Here is an 18,573-nt window from a genome sequence, read left to right on the forward strand (position 1 = left end):
TTCACGGCATTGGCATATGATTTGTTTGATATAGGCTGTGTGCTTTGAACTTGTCTTCTGGCTTCGGCATACGAAATGTTCCTGGAAACTTTTATGGTCTGCACTTCCTTTTCTAATTTCCATTTCGGACAGGAACGAGAAAATGCTGGATGGTTGCCCTTGCAATTTATACACAGTGCTGCAGCGGTGCAATTTTCGCTATCGTGGCCAACCGACGAGCATCGAGCGCACGTCACAGTCCCACGACAGGACATCTTGGAATGGCCAAAACGCTGGCACTGGAAGCATCGCATGGGGTTTGGAATATAAGGCCTTACGGGGCAGTTAAGATATCCAGCCTTAATATTTTTCGGCAGATCAGGCGAGTTGAAGGTCAGGATCACGTGTTTAGTGTCAGTCAACTGACCTTCCTTACGCATCTTGATCCGCCTAGCACCACAGACCTTTTGGTCAGCTAACTCGGAAACGAACTCTTCTTCTGAAACGCACAGAAGGTCGATTTCCGAGATCACACCTCTACAATAATTCAGAGTTTTATGCGCTGACACAGTTATAGCTACATTTCCAAGTTTGGTTTGTGACAAAAGGGAAGCAGATTGGGTTGGCGAGACAGTATCTATAAGCAGGTCTCCAGAATGGAGACGCTTTATATTCTTTGGTTCACCTATGCAAGAACGGATATATTTGCTTACAACGAAAGGGGACATCTTTTGCAGTTCACCGGAGGGACTCGAGACTACAAGGAAGCGTGGATTATCAGTGATTACTTTGGCATTTGCATCGGTACGTATTTTCTTAGTAAGAGATTTATCAATAATTTCAATACTTTGGTCGTTTTCATTTGATTTGAGAAGAAACATAGAAGCCATATTTAAGAAAGAAAAGATTCGGGTCCGACGGCCCCGCCCACCACGGAGCCCAACAAGGGAACACAGATTCCTGTGTTAGGGCTAGCCGGACCTATACGCAAACTGAAGCCCCACAGTCGGCTTTCCCGAAAGCAGGTACTCCCGAGAGCTTGACCCCAAGCCACTGACACAAGGACTAGTGACCAGCCGATTGACACCCGTGAGGACGACTAAGGTGCCTCCCGTTTAGCTGAAGCAGAGGCCAAAGCAGTGTGTTGGGGACAGTACCTCGCCCCTCAACTACCAGGACCCTCCTTTCCAGCGACACGTGTCTCCACGCACGGCAAACACGTGGGCAGTTTTCTCGCCACTCGAAAACTAGAAATAAGGTCTGTTCCAGCCTGTCGTGACGAGCCCCAAACTCTGTAGAGAGAAATCACAAGGGAGAAGGGAAGGGAAAAAGTTCCAGCCAAGAGGAGAGGAGACGGAAAAGAGGATAGATCACTGGGGCTCCAGGATCGTGACAATCGTCTCACCAAGAAGATGATCCCCTGAAGGGCTAGGGTACCTCGGGATTGCCACACCCGTACTCACAAAAGTGAGCCCCCTGAGGGACATAGAAGTTTGGGAAAAACATAAACGTTATAGAATAAAATTGGGTAGCGTAGATAAACGGTATAATTGTGAAATCAGTGTATTGGATGAAAGAAAAATATGTTCTTCGGTCCCTAAAATAAAAAATATACACTGGATTAGGGAACTTAGAAGAAGAGGAATTTACGTCAGTGATGTTTTTGAAAATGGAAATTGCAGATTATTCCAGGAGAATCCCCAAGAGATTCATTTGTTGTTAGGGGCAAATGTTGCTGCAAATTTATTTACAGGTAAAATCGAAGCTCTTCCTTGGAGAAGATTAGTTGCTGTAAGTACAAGACTTGGGTGGACAGTCATGGGGAAAGCAAACACTGACAATTATGAAATAGAAAATTCTTTTTCCATGCTTTCGTTATCTTTACATACTTCTGATGCCACGCTGTCAGAACTGTGGAGGCTTGATGTTATCGGAAAAACAGATCCAGTTACAAAAAAGGCTAGAGAGGAAAGGGATTTGCAAGTAAAATTGCAGTTTGAAAATTCTGTATCTCTAAACGAAGAGGGGCGTTATGAAGTCGCACTTCTGTGGGCGAAGAATCACATACCACTCTCCACCCACAAGGATTTAGCTTTGAAACGCCTACAATCTACCACCCAGAAACTTCTATCTCAAAATTTATTTTCTTCATACAATGCAGTTTTTAATGACTGGTGTAACTTAGGAGTGATCGAAGAAGTTAAAGAAAATATAGCGGTTGACTATGGACATTATTTACCGCATAGACCGGTGATCAAAGAAAATAGCTCAACACCAATTCGACCGGTGTTTGATGTGTCTGCGAGGAAACAATCGTCTCCTTCTCTAAATCAGTGTTTGGAGTGTGGACCAAATTTGATAGAACTAATTCCCTCTCTTTTGTTGAGATTTCGTGAAGGCTAGTTTGCTGCTATAGCAGACATTGAGAAGGCTTTCTTACAGATCAGTGTAAAGCCTCAAGACAGAGACTGGCTTTGGTTTTTCTGGTGGAATGATGTGGAAGAAAAGAAAACGAAAATATTTCATCATACTAGAGTAGTATTTGGGGTTAAGAGTAGTCCTTTCCTTTTGACAGCTGTTATAGAATTCCATCTACAAAAGTACATGAAAAATTCTTCATATGATACAGAGATGATAGCTAAACTCTTGCGTAGCTTCTACATAGATAACGTTGTTGCCAGTTTTGACAAAGAATTCGAGATTATCCAGTTCATCAAAAAATCTCGAGAAATAATAAATGAAGAAAAGTTTAATCTTCGAGGTAGGTTACATAACGGAGATAACTTGAAACAGGAAACTATTTCATCCGTATTGGGTCTGTTATGGAACTCTCAGAAAGATAATTTAACTTTGAATCTGAATTGGCTAGAAGATTTTGAAATGGGTATAATAACGATGAGAACAATTCTCGCTGTAACACACAAAATATTTGATCCTATTGGAATTGTGAGTCCTGTTCTCTTGTATCCTAAAATATTGTTGCAGAACCTATGGAAAACAGGAATTTCTTGGGATACTGAAGTCGACGAGAGTACAAAACAAAATTTTGTGAATTGGTATAAAAGCCTTTTTCTCTTAAAAGAAATATCCCTCCTACGTTGGATACATTTCAGCAAGGACAATAGGGAGTTCTGCAGCAATCACACATTCTGTGATGCCAGTAGTAATGCATATGCTGCTGCAGTTTTTTGAGAACTGTGACGAATTCTGGAGCTGAAGTTCATCTGTTGGCATCGAAGTCTAGAGTAGCTCCCATGAAATCTATTACGATCCCTCATCTAGAATTGATAGCTGCCACGATAGGTGCCAGACTATGCTCTTCTATTTTAAATGGTTTACAATGGCAAAATGTGGAAACGCATTTTTGGACGGATTCTACAACAGTTCTGACATGGATTCAAAGGGAAGAGATTGTCTGGGCCGTTTTTGTGGAAAACAGAGTCAGGGAGATTAGGAACCTGACGGATCCAAAAACGTGGAAACATATTGCTAGAACAAAAAATCCAGCTGACCTCCCATCAAGAGGTTGCACCGCCAAACAACTTTTAGTAGTTAGATGGAGGGAGGGCCCCGATTGGCTGAAGAAAAACCAGGAAGAGTGGCCTAGACAAAGGAAAATACCGGACACAGAAATAGTGAATTCAGAAAAAAGGAAATCAGTCATTTCTCCACTAAATACACAAAGGGTAGAACATTTTTTTTTTTTTTTGATAAATATTCATCTTACCATAAAATGTTAAGAATAACTGCTTGGATATGCAGATTTACCAACAACTGTAGAAGACCAGATTTTAAACAATCAGGAGAACTTACGGTCCCTGAGATAGAAACCGTAGAAAAGAAAATATGCAAGATAATACAGATAGAAGCATTTAACTTAAAGTTAGAAACCTTTGTAGTTTTTTGACTCAGATGGCCTTATTCGGTTAAAGACCAAGATTACTAGAAGAGAAGAAGAAGAAAATTTTCTCTGTCCAATTGTATTGCCCTCAAATCATGACTTAGTTCATAGGTTAATTTTAGATTACCATTTGTGACTATTCCACGCTGGTGTGCAATTCGTACTAGCCAATATTCGACAGAAATTCTGGGTCCTGAGAGGAAGAAAAACAGTACATAAAGTTCTTATGAAATGTGTTCGCTGTAGAAGATATAGCGCTAAGAATATAGAGACTGTTCCAGCACCTCTTCCTGAAGATCGAGTTCGAGATGCTCTGGTGTTTGAAGTGACCGGAGTCGATGTAGCCGGTCTTCTTTATTTAAGGAAAGAAAAAAAGGCATGGATCTTGCTCTTTACTTGCTCAGTCTATCGCGCGAGTTTAATTTGAATGAAATATTTTCAAAAGTTTTCGTTAATTACATTAGAAAAAAAATTAAGGTAATTCAATTTTATTCGGTTAAGGTACAAAAATTAAGATCAAAGTTTATTGCATTATTAATATTAAAATTATGCATTATTTCTTTTCTATTTATAGAGCTTCTTCCTAAAATACTTTCTTAAATATGACATGATTTTTGGCTTCTGAGGCATCTTTTAAATCGAAAAATGTACGTCAATTTATAATTAATGCTCTATTCGGTTCATTTTAAATTAGAGAATTATTAGGAATTAGCGAAATACTTTAAATAGAACTTGACTTTCTCTGAACATTTCTGAAAGGGAATAAAATAAGTTTTTTTTTTTTTTTTTTTTTTTTTAAAGTATTATTCAAAACTTGTAACTGAGTTATTATAAAATGTAAGGGGAATAATTCTTTTAATTATACTTATCAGATTTTTTTTACCCTTCATTTCAACAATACATATTCCAAAACTCTTTATTACTTTCTTAAGTGCGCATCTCATAGCATTTGCTTTACAATACCTTTTAACAGATTGCTTTCCAATACGAACAATTCTTGCTTAAATAGTTTTATAATGTATTTTTCAACAGGATTTTAATTTATGTTTACAATTCAATATTAAGGATATTATATATTTAGATAACATTTATAATTATTATAAATTAGATACATTTAATAATTAGATTTCTTCACAGTACTTTCACAGTTGTTTATAAGTGAATAAATTCTTCATTTCAAATACATTTATAAATAATTTAATGAATATTTATGTATTTTGTCAAAGGCAGATACATGGTTTTTGCAATAATATGCAACAATAATATATGGATGTGAAAAAAATTTGTTTTATTTAAAACATTTTGGCGTTTGGAAAATAAAATAAAAGTAGCGAATACTCTATCAAGGGTATCGAAAGACATATATAATTTTAAATGTACCGTAAGGTATTTTTCATTCTTTAAGCATAACATTTTTCTTAAAATCTTTTTTTTTTTTTTTTTTTTTTGGTAGTTCAACAGCTTAGAATTTTATAAAACAAATTCATAATCAAAATCACTGTTGTTAGTTATCGAAAAATAACCAAGATGTGATTTTTGCGTAAATGTCACTAAACTATACAAATTGCTATTATCCATCACACTATGAATGTTTCTTTCATGCGAAAGTGTCCCTTTTTCGATTTGTATGGAACTGCCGTGTGTCGAAATACTATCAGAATCCTGTCAAGCGAACTTCTGAATGTAAACAAAGAACACCCCATCTGGTGACCTAAGCTTCAAAGCAGTGCTTCACTTCTAGTGTCGATTGGCCCCTCCTTCCTTTGCTACCTCCATGGTAACGTGTATATGAGACAGTTTCCTTTAGAAAGCCCTCCACGAAGGCATCACTCCCCTTAGGCAGATAACCCTAGTATGCTTTGCCATAATTAAATAAACCAAACACAGAAGTACAAAATGATAAACTACATTTCTGCACATGCAGGAAAAAATGTACAGTCAAAAGTCGTTAATCCGGACTCGTCGGGACTTCGCCGATTCCGGATTATAGATCATCAGTTTAAATCTGGTAAGATGGCATGCAGAAATTATAAAATTAAAAATATGAAACTGTAATTTATGAAATAAAGAACAATTATGATCTAAAGGGTATCAAAATTTACAAAAAAAAAAAAAAGCTTAATATTTATTTGTTTACTTTATTAAACATTTCTTTCAATGTAAGTTGTTTAAGTTGCTTCATTTTTTATGTGATAATACAGTCTCTTTAATTCTATAAACAGACATAATTTCTTCTTCGTTACAAAGTTCCGCTGTTCAAGTCCTATAATTGCTGTGTCGAGAATACTGACTAATTTGTCAATCGAAATTGTTTCATTTTCAATAACCTCTGTCACTTTCTTTGCTATCAGAAGCGAATTATAATGATGAGGAATTTGATTTAAATCATATCAAAGACGGAGTACATCGAGATGAAATACTACATTTAGTAAGGAATTATAAGCCAAATAAAATAAAAACATCTGTCCTGAAGATAAGGATAGTGCTGACAGATCAACTTTCAATTCATTGCGCGCCGCAGCGTTAAAAATAAACAAAGTTTAGATAAACAAACGTTAAAGTTTAGATAAACAAAGGATACGCCTTTATCCATTTTTCGCAGCAATTCCAGTTTTTGTTTAATGGACTTCGAAACATACTTTCGCTTTGTAGATCCTTTACATATTAGTAAATATATATCGGAAATTCTATTTGACATAATCGAAAGTTCAAGCTTACTTTTATAAAATTGCTCTAACAGTCTGCAAAAAATAATAAGCCGAATCCAATTCGAAGATTAAAGAACAACACAATCTGCAACATTAACTGAAATAGATAATTTTAGCTTAGCTTTTACCGTTCATTAAACGCCCATTCGTAAATGTATTTTGCACATGTGCACCCGCATATTCGCAGCCGTAAAGGTCTTACGGTCAAGGCGATGCATGCGCAGAAAGTTTATAGCTTTGAAGTCCGGATTATAGATCATTCCGGATTATGGGTGTCCGAATTAACGACTTTTGACTGTATTTGAAAGAGACAAATGTAACATGTTACTTATTATTACTTTATGATACTTAATCCAAAATAATACCAACACACTGTGAATAATAAATCTAAGCAATGGTAGCAAATCCTTTGCAACAAAACTTCATACAAGAGTTGCATAGGTAACCTCAATACAAACACCTCAATACAAAATATGACATCTTCGAAAAGTGATGCTGTAGTCACAGCACGAAAGCAGATTTAGTATGAAGTGATTTTGGGAGTTCCAGGGGCATTTTTCGAATTGTCCTCTACAGCATGGCTTAAACCTTGCTTATTTACGTTAAAAGGATTGCAAGCTACAATTCATCTTTCCATAATATATCACATGTGCTCAATGGCATTGACATTCAAAGTATGGAAGCAACTAAATTTCACAGATATTCTCACGTTACGAGATTCTTTTTTACTCTGATTTAAAAATTAAAACTTCACTAACCTCAAAATAAGAAAAAATGAACATAGCATTCAATAACCTGTTTACAATAGTGGTCATCTGTAATGATGTCAACAATCATCATGCATGTGTAGCTCAGTACATTTGCCTATCATGATCCCATCATATCTCATCAGATCAAAAGCATCATGAGATTTTTCATATTTTCTGCTATTGCATACACACATCTGCATTAATTTCCAGATGAAGTGACATACAGTATTTAATGCAGATTTCAACAAATCTTATCAGAAAATTATTGCTGTATCATGCAACTCAGTGGCTCTGCCACCATTGCAAACACCTGCAGTAGTCTGGATAGTACCGTTATACAGATGGCTGGTATACGAGCTCTGCGTAAATTGAAACATAAGACAGGTGAGATATCCTCATTTCTAGCCTGCAAACAAGATGTTTCACATGAAGCATGCCTGTTTGATAAATTCCTTGAAATTTAAGACTCTTCCAGCTAAGGCATATATAATATTTCTAGTGAAAATATCTTCAAGAACATCTCATGAAAAACATGCAAATAAGGGGGGGGGGGGAAATCAGCTTTTCATGCATTCATACTAGCAAATTCCTATTTATACTATACATCATGTGCACAAAACTCCTTACCCAGTACATATTTTACCGACCATTTGTTGTAGATATACACTTCCAGTTACAAAAATGTTTTAAATGATTCAAATACTGATGTTTTGATATTTTTAAATTTAAAAACCATTTACTTTGTAAAAATTACAAAAACCTAACTTTCTATAAATTCCCTCAGTTCCTATACATATGATTAGGAAAACTTTATACTCATTAAAAAAAAATCCAAAGAGATTCCATACAGCAAAAATTGACATATATATTTCATTTTAAAGCTGGAGATTGTATTCAGGAATCATACAAAAACTGAACACAGAAATGTTTGCATTTGTACATAACTAAAAATAAAATACCAATTTAAAAAAGGGTTTCTGATGTTAAAATATTAAGTGATGAGCATTTCTTTGCAGACTGTTGTGAAAAGTATTGATCAATACAATGTTTTCCAAAAACTTCCTGTTCACAGAGTCTAGAATAAACCTAATATTCTAGAAAACACCAGCTGACTTCAATATTCGCATATAGCCAACTCATAACATTATATGACTAAATTTAAAATATTTCTAGTTCAATGAATTTTCTATTTATTAGATTAAGATTCTATGAAGTAATAAAACTTTATGGGAATATTATTATACTTGTTTTTTAAATTCTTATAAATTACTTGTGTGAAAATAGCTTTGCAATACCACATGTCACAAAAGTGTACATGAAAGAATGTTTCACTCTAGTAAATCACAAAAGAATATCACTGAATAGCATTTAAAGGAGAAAATTAACTTTGAATTCTTCAGTCTATATCCTAACTGACCCCTCAATGCAAGTGTAAAATGACATGAAATGTCCCAAATTTAAAACTTAAATATCTCACTCAAATTTTGTTACATGGGAGTTAAACTCTTTTTTGTTGTTGTTGTTGTTGTTGTTGTTGTTATTCTTTATAATGAATATCACTTTCCCAAATACATAAGTATAGGGACACTGTATAAAAAGCTAGATTCTGTGGGTTTTTTAAAAAAATTAAAAATGTCAAAACATAAATTTTACTTTAAAAAATGCTGTATCTGGAAGAATATATCTATGAGCAGTGGTTACCAAAATAAAGGCTGGGTAAAGACTTGTAGACAAAGTGTATATTTCTTAATAATTTAAATTGTATAACCTAACCATGTAGTGGAATTTTGCAATAATGTTCTTTTCTTAATCTGCTACTGAAGGTCTTTTCATCACTAATCCATTGCCTATCATGATCCCATCATATCTCATCAGATCAAAAGCATCATGAGATTTTTCATATTTTCTGCTATTGCATACACACATCTGCATTAATTTCCAGATGAAGTGACATACAGTATTTAATGCAGATTTCAACAAATCTTATCAGAAAATTATTGCTGTATCATGCAACTCAGTGGCTCTGCCACCATTGCAAACACCTGCAGTAGTCTGGATAGTACCGTTATACAGATGGCTGGTATACGAGCTCTGCGTAAATTGAAACATAAGACAGGTGAGATATCCTCATTTCTAGCCTGCAAACAAGATGTTTCACATGAAGCATGCCTGTTTGATAAATTCCTTGAAATTTAAGACTCTTCCAGCTAAGGCATATATAATATTTCTAGTGAAAATATCTTCAAGAACATCTCATGAAAAACATGCAAATAAGGGGGGGGGGGGGAAATCAGCTTTTCATGCATTCATACTAGCAAATTCCTATTTATACTATACATCATGTGCACAAAACTCCTTACCCAGTACATATTTTACCGACCATTTGTTGTAGATATACACTTCCAGTTACAAAAATGTTTTAAATAATTCAAATACTGATGTTTTGATATTTTTAAATTTAAAAACCATTTACTTTGTAAAAATTACAAAAACCTAACTTTCTATAAATTCCCTCAGTTCCTAAACATATGATTAGGAAAACTTTATACTCATTAAAAAAAAATCCAAAGAGATTCCATACAGCAAAAATTGACATATATATTTCATTTTAAAGCTGGAGATTGTATTCAGGAATCATACAAAAACTGAACACAGAAATGTTTGCATTTGTACATAACTAAAAATAAAATACCAATTTAAAAAAGGGTTTCTGATGTTAAAATATTAAGTGATGAGCATTTCTATGCAGACTGTTGTGAAAAGTATTGATCAATACAATGTTTTCCAAAAACTTCCTGTTCACAGAGTCTAGAATAAACCTAATATTCTAGAAAACACCAGCTGACTTCAATATTCGCATACAGCCAACTCATAACATTATATGACTAAATTTAAAATATTTCTAGTTCAATGAATTTTCTATTTATTAGATTAAGATTCTATGAAGTAATAAAACTTTATGGGAATATAATTATACTTGTTTTTTAAATTCTTATAAATTACTTGTGTGAAAATAGCTTTGCAATACCACATGTCACAAAAGTATACATGAAAGAATGTTGCACTCTAGTAAATCACAAAAGAATATCACTGAATAGCATTTAAAGGAGAAAATTAACTTTGAATTCTTCAGTCTATATCCTAACTGACCCCTCAATGCAAGTGTAAAATGACATGAAATGTCCCAAATTTAAAACTTAAATATCTCACTCAAATTTTGTTACATGGGAGTTAAACTCTTTTTTGTTGTTGTTGTTCTTTATAATGAATATCACTTTCCCAAATACATAAGTATAGGGACACTGTATAAAAAGCTAGATTCTGTGGGGTTTTTAAAAAAATTAAAAATGTCAAAACATAAATTTTACTTTAAAAAATGCTGTATCTGGAAGAATATATCTATGAGCAGTGGTTACCAAAATAAAGGCTGGGTAAAGACTTGTAGACAAAGTGTATATTTCTTAATAATTTAAATTGTATAACCTAACCATGTAGTGGAATTTTGCAATAATGTTCTTTTCTTAATCTGCTACTGAAGGTCTTTTCATCACTAATCCATGGACATAGTTGAATGCAAATAAAAATATAAAAGCAAATAAATTTCCCAGAGACTCACTCACAGAGTGGGAGAAAGACCACTCCACAGTGATGTTATGCCTTCATACTTGGATATTTTCATAAATGCATCCTAGAAAATTAAACAACAAACAACAAAATTATATTTACCACACATAAAATTAAACAAGAAATAATCTAATTACCTTTACTATACATAAAGAAATGGTACTGTTCTGTTATCAAAACTGGATTAAAAAATATATGAATGTATTCATGTATATATGTATGTATGTATATATACATATATGTATATATACATATATGTATATATACATATATGTGTACATGTACACACAAACATACGAACACATACATGCATACATACATACGTTTCTGAATCTGGTCCTCAGAACAGAACAGTACCAAGAAAACTAAGCAGTAAATAATGAAATTATGTTTATACAATTTATCAAATATTTTTTGCATAAAACTGACATTTTAAAAAAACATTTCACTTCATTAGTGTCTAAGAAACAAGTAGAGGGGGGAAATGGTAAATAATAGATGAGAGTAAAAGTTTACTTAAAAAAATAATTCTATGAAAACTGAACAGAGGGAGGCAGTTTTGGTAACTTAGCGGTATTAGAAATTTCTTTTTTATCATATAGACTAAGTGGCCTCGGGTTGAATTTTAAGTCATAGCTTTATATTTAAACATAACAGATGAAGTTATAAATGAACATTCTAAATGAAGTTTAATAGGTTTAAATGCTATAAAAGAAGGCAATAGGCAAGTACAGTTCAACTTAAGAGTTCTTTAGAGCATTTCTCAAATACTTGCCGTGAAGGGAATGAAAAAAACTATGAAACACACAGTGTTCTATAGTACTGAACTAATATTCTGACATATCCAAAACAAACAATATAAAACAATATTACTAATCAGAAAAAAAAAATTTAACTACTGCAAAAATTTTAAAAAGTTCCACTTTTCCCAAATGTGAAATTAACTTTTTTCTCAGTTCCCAGGCCAATTTATGCAGTGCTAAAATACTGATGCTTTAAACTGCAGTCAGGGCCGTTCCTAGGCCATTGGCTGCCCACGTACTTTCCTAAGATTGTCGCCCAAAATTTAAAAAAAAATAAAGTGCTCAATGATTAATAAAATTTTTATTTCATACTCATTAAGTACTTACATATGTCAAATTATACAAAGCGTGTTTACATATGACAAATTATACAAAGCGTGTTTACATATGACAAACTGTACAAAGCGTGTTTACATATGACAAGTACATACAGGTGACAGGAGGTCCGGACAACCGGGCGGCTTGCATAGACTGATCGGGTATCGTCCGGATCCCGCAACTATCTGAAGCTACACTCCAAAATCAATACAAGGGCAAAGTACATGGCCATACAAGGGCAAAGTACCAGATTTTTCTGCATGCAGAATTAAACATTCTCCTGGTTACACTGCATGTTAACACATTGCTACACATAATCGTTACACTATACATTTTATAATATGCATTGCATTGATTACTTAAGGCAGATTTACAACTCAGTGCTATACAACTAATAAATAACTTGATACAACAGGCTTAATTAGAGAGCAAAATTACACATTACAAACAAATTATACACAGAAATACACGTTGGTTACTTTATGCTGTACTTATAATATACAAAATACAGATAACGGACAGATTTATATTTTAATACAGATTTGGGGACACAATACAACCCATCCTACTTTTGATTAAATAACATTATGCTAAAAGTTCACTGTGGCATAAATTTTGCTATGTTCTTAAAACATACCAAAAATAACTTTGTAGTTAAACATTTTACTGGTCACGTTGCACTTTAACACATTGCTATATATAAAACACTCAATACACTAAAAATTTTTATAATACATATCACATTGAACACTGCACTATATTTAAGACACCCAACAAAACTCACTACTACACTTAATGCATTGTGAGTATTAGCTACATATTACATTGAACATGTAACATAGGCACTGGTAATAACTCTTCATTATAAACAACATAATTCTTAATACAAAAAGCTTTAACAGACTGTTAAAAATACACTTTAAAAAAAAATTACAGAATGCGAAAATATGCAATTGTTACTTACTGCTGTGAATATCACATACAATGTACAGGTGTCTTGTTTGCAACACACATCATTCTATATATGAAGCATAATACATTTTATACAGAGCAATATTGATAATTGCTTTGCTCAGTATCTTTCATCATGTGACTCTACACATACTAGATACATTATATACTGTATTTGACATACATACTATAATATTTACATTCTGTGCTCTTGAATACATTAAGTTGCACTACTACAGTTATAGTTACTATGCTTCCTGCGGCTCAAAGCATAGCTTTACATGCCAAGGCTACTTAGACATTTTACGAGGTACTGTACACAATGTGCTATAGAATACACTATTAACAATATGCTATACAATATTTTATTTATAATATGCACATGTTTACATTATTGCACCCGTGCATTAATGAGCTCATTACAAATATACATAATTAAACCATTTACATTTGGATAATATTATATGATATTTACATTTGTTTTTCGTGTTCCCAGCCTAATTTTACTTTGCGCACTGACTCAAAATGGACTTCTTGCAGAAGCCAACGGAAACCAGTGTACACTGATGCTCCAAATCTCTGCGAGTTTGAAGTCTGTTATTGTGGACTGTATAAATCCAGTTTCAAGTTTGTCCATAATCGTAGTGCTTCAAGCTTGTTCATAATGCTTTTGAGCTTCTTGAGCTGGGCCGGCTGCTTAATGAAGAAGCATTTATATGCAATGTCAGTACAGGAAGCCTTGTGTGCCATTCTTCCATGAGAGGGGCAAGATGTAACGTAATGGTCAGGAGTGCCTACTTCTTTACAGACACAATGGCCAATTGTTGCTATTCCTATTTCATAGAAATATTGGGGAAATGATCCATGGCCTGTGATCAAACAGGAAAGAAAAGGGGCAGAGATGAGTTGATCTCGGGAAATTCTATGGACAAAGTCATGGGTTCTACGGCCTTGTGATATAGAGTCCCGTTCCTCTTGCCATTGTTGCCGAGATTTAATCTGGCAGACTCGCTTCAGATAAGATTTGGGAAGCAGGATCTGGACATCCTGTGCACCGATATTCTTTGCAGCTTCCTTCGCAAGAGTGTCTGCATCCTCATTGTCTCTGGCCCGTGTGCACTTTAATCCAAAAAAATCTGGATATCGCAGTTATACACATTTTCTTTGAGCAGACATTGTATATCTGCTGTTATCGGCAATGGGTGGAATGGATCATGAACAGCGAAGATTGCTGACTAACTATCTGAGAAAATGCAGATTTCTTGGTCAACTAACTTCAACAAACAAACCGATCTATTAATTTCAAGGTATCCTTTCCATGTTTCTAAGACTTTATCATGATATTGAGAAATAAAAGTGCAGCCTGCCTCTTCGTTGGTTTTTGAGCCATCACTGAATATGCTGAATGTATTTTCACCCCTTATGTATCTTTCCTGTATTTCCTAAGGCATAGAGGTATAGGCATGAATGCCCAACCCATAACTAGCGGGATGAATTCTGAGTTGATAATTTTGTTCTCAAAGTCTGATGGGACAAGTACTTACAATGAATTTAATGAATTTAAAATATTTCAGCGTGGTATCGTGAGAGTACGCCTGCCCCTGATTTTGGCCCTCCACGTACTTTTACGTGCTGCACCTCTATGAACTATGAACTGTACTATGAACACCTCTTACTGAAGTAGTCTCATCAAACTTCAATTCATATTTCTTGTATGAGTTTCCTCTGTCTAATCTTCTTTCCCAAAAGAAAGAAATAGAGCTCTGTTATGTCTGAGGATATTATAGGCTAAAAACTTGTAGAAATCAGCTAATCAATAAAAATCAGCATCATTAGACATACAGCATACTGCTCCATCCTGCTGAAACTAGCATCACCTCTCATCTTCTTCAAGGAGTAATACAAACTGCATGAATATGTTCTTGTATACAGTTTCATTAGCTTTTACAGGAAAAATTGCTTATAAGGCAGTAATGCTACCAGACTTAAATTTTTCTAATTTACATTTTTGGTAAAGTATACTATTTATGGGTACCTCTTGGCGAAAATTGGCAATTTTTGGTGGTACATGGATACCGAGTTTGTGCAATCCTTTGAATTGGTTTTTTGGCTTGTCAAAAACTGTCGCTACACAAAGACAAAATAACAAGGCAAAGAATTGCACAAACTCAGTATCCATGTACACATCGACCTATTTTCACCTTAAAAAAAAAAATCCCAGAATTGCACAAACTTGGCATTGCACACTCCCTTGACTTTATCCACGTACACATCGACCTATTTTCACTTAAAAAAACATCAGAGAACGGCACAAACTAGGCATTGCACACTCGCTTGACTTTATCCTTGTAAACATCGAACTATATTTACTTAAAAAGTCAAAGAAATAGCCAACAAAAAAATATATAATCTCAATAAACTACATTTTAAATCAAACAATGAAATAACATGAAAAAAGGAAATTCATCTTTGCACTACACAAAGGAAATATCCACTTACTTTACTTACGAATTAACACATCTTCAGCAAAACAAAATTCCTTAACAGCATCCAAAAACTTCCTAAAATTATCTGAACTAGAATCTGTATACTGGCGTCGCCACATATATTCACAAAATAAGAGTCAAAAATATCCTCCGTAGCGCCGTATTGTCCAACCATACGCATTTACTTCCTACAAACAGAAACACTTAATAATGGTTACTAAGTTACTTCATTTACACACCAGTCAAGTAATGCTCTTTTCCCCTTTCTTTCCAAATCATACAGAAACTTCAAATTAATCTTACCGCATTCAGCCATTTTACCATCTGAACCAAAAAACAAGCAATGTACTTCCTAACCAACACACACAACAATCCTTTACATATTCACCGCAATCATGCAACCGATTATGTCATAATAGGGTTTCCATAACATCAACTACTCAGGGTACCATAAATAAACCACCACTTGGCAATAAATGAAAAAACAACTTCGCGATAATACAAGGGGTACCCTTCTCTCTAACTAAGTTTTTTAATTCATTTATTTGAATAAGCATGAATTTTAGATGTTTAATGTTATAAGTTTTGATTTTCACAACTACATACGCGAAACTAAGTTTCATCAATGAAACATATATTATGAGAAAGAGTGAAACAGCACCCCGATTCATAAACCTGTTACAGCTGCAGGCAGAAAAAATTACATGTTGCAATTTTATGGCTGAGATAAAGTCAAAACTTTTACTTGTTATCTGCACATTAGTATTTAAATAAGCAACCCAAACAGAAAGTTTTTCAAAATTCCGGATGGAAATATTATTTCAATCTACCAAACTTTCTTTTTGTTGTCACTTAAAAATAAATCTTATCCATTCAACATTCCAGAGAAAAATATGTTTCACAAAAATGATTTAAAGAGGAGTACAGTAAAATATTAAGATACTGCAAATAAAACATTTGCGACATTTTAATTTATGATTAATTAGAAAAGTTTTATACAATTACATACACATGTTAGTTTTGAAAATTTGGCACAATATTCTCTTAAAAACTATTGGCACTATATTCTCTTAAAAAACTAAGAAGGTATGGTAAAATGGCATAGTATTGCAAAGATCATTAGGACTATTTATTTGCCTAAGGAGAGGGAGCTTTTCATGAAGTTACTAAAGGGAACTGGTTCATAAAATGGAACTGGTTGGTAATTACATTACACAAGTAAAATCAAGAAACTGCACATGCTGCCCACCCAGATTTGAAACCAGATAAGCTACCAACATTTAGTGATACAGAAAATGAAAGATACTGGCATCAAATGGCATAATAAATATATTCTGAAATCAATACATTTTAAGAATATCAAACTTGTCAGCTGAAAACAAAAATAAAATAATCCATAGAGATCCTTGGCATTAGCCTGTGAAACCCACTCATATGTGACTGCAGAAAATAATGAAAGTGAATGGTTGACAGAGAAAAAACTGACTGCAGAGAGGCTGAGTAATAGAATGTAATGATAATTTATTATTATTACTACTATTTACTGTAAATTAAGATTAGGCATCCATGCAAAGCAATTTACTCTCAGTCATTACGAACCATTTCGTTAAACACAAGTTTCTTAATTCAAGTAAAAAAGAAGCAGGAAAAAAAAATAGACATTGAAGCTGAGAATTGTGACTACATTAAAAAGTTCATTTATAGCAGATATAGTAGCATACAATACATATTAATATTAAAGAAAAATGTGAATTCACTATGCAGTAAAAACAGCATTCTCAATTTAAGCATTAATACAATGCTATAAACATTTCTGGTACTTTTCCGTTTTGCCTGCACAAGCGATAAAGTCGCCAATAATGGTACAACTGATGCCAAATGGAATATCTTCGCTGGTAACCTTTTACACTTCATTTTCAAAACAAATCCCAGCCATATCTTATCAGATTGATTGCTTCTTTCAATACCGGCATACAATTACATAGAAGCTTTGCCTAGATAGTTAAATTTTATGCCTTAAGACCATTCGTGGTAATTAAGTCAATTAGGATGCAATCACACCGTTCACCCGAAGGCGAAAATATAGAAAAGGCAAAATCAATGGTTAAATCCATCAATTCTAATAAGATGCACTAGCTAAGTAAAGCAATGAGGTTTTAGATAATTTTTGAGTAAGCTATCCGAACAAATTGAAATAATTCTTGCATTTAAACTTGTATTCCAAATTAAGATTTAACTTGAAATTAATGTAGAGAATTAGTTTTTTTGTAGCGTAGTTTACTTGAGATGATATCACTTGGGGTCATGTGATACAAACCGGCAAATCAGGATGTTGAACCATAGAAGTGTAATAACTTTTAAATTAATGTCTTTTTAAAAAATTTATTGTCTTTATTTACTGGCTTTTTATAAAATTTTAAACCATATTAAAATGTTTATCCTTCAAAATAAAAAATTCTTAGAACTAACATTTGTTAACATTTTTTTATGTGTATACTGTCACCAACAAAGTCTGCTTGGTGAGATTTGCACCAGCAAAACGGAAAAATACCACATTTCTATATCTTTCTACAATCTATGACAAATTATAATATAACAATTTATACATACCAAAGTTCCCTTAAACTGCCTTTCTGTTTTATACCACTCACAGCGTTTGCATCCATGTTCTTGGATGCAGTAGCATAAATTATCCCATAAACAACTATAATGCTGGAAACATTTTTTTCCAGGGCCAACCTTTTCTTGCACTTGAAGTCGTATCTTCACAACATCTAATGGAGTAACTTAAAAAAAGTAATCTCCTTTCAATTAGTCTGACTCAAGTGCTTTAAAATGCATGCTATTTATTACATTATAACCATTATGCATTTAAATGCAATGCAGTACTAAACAAAAAATAAAATACTGTTCGATTACTATTAGTAGTATAAATCTACATTTTAATTATGATGCTAATATACATTTCAGAATTTAATAAAACTTGCTAACAAATGTTTTAAAAAGATTTTTTTCAACAATATGTGATTAATTCTTTTAGACAAGTCAAATTTA

At 33.5% G+C, this 18,573-nt stretch overlaps 1 protein-coding gene across 9 annotated transcripts in view; it reads right to left on the reverse strand.

Annotated features, from left to right (window-relative positions):
• LOC118188210 (mitochondrial glutathione transporter SLC25A40-like) overlaps positions 1-18,573 on the reverse strand; it is a 92,064-nt gene that overhangs the window by 66,525 nt on the left and 6,966 nt on the right. For all 9 annotated transcript variants that reach the window (XR_004758072.2, XR_015040436.1, XR_015040435.1 and 6 more), the window contains exons 2-3: positions 18,130-18,305; positions 10,958-11,025 (exon numbers count right to left, since the gene is read on the reverse strand). Coding sequence is in view for 5 of the 9 variants with exons in the window: in XM_035358589.2 (XP_035214480.1) it covers positions 10,958-11,025; positions 18,130-18,305 (244 nt within the window). In the remaining 4 variants the exon portion in view is untranslated. The remainder of the gene's footprint in view (positions 1-10,957; positions 11,026-18,129; positions 18,306-18,573) is intronic.

Source organism: Stegodyphus dumicola, chromosome 3 (genome assembly GCF_044657685.1).
Source record: "Stegodyphus dumicola isolate Sdum_Otavi_A_Nest chromosome 3, ASM4465768v1".
NCBI lineage: Eukaryota > Metazoa > Arthropoda > Arachnida > Araneae > Eresidae > Stegodyphus > Stegodyphus dumicola.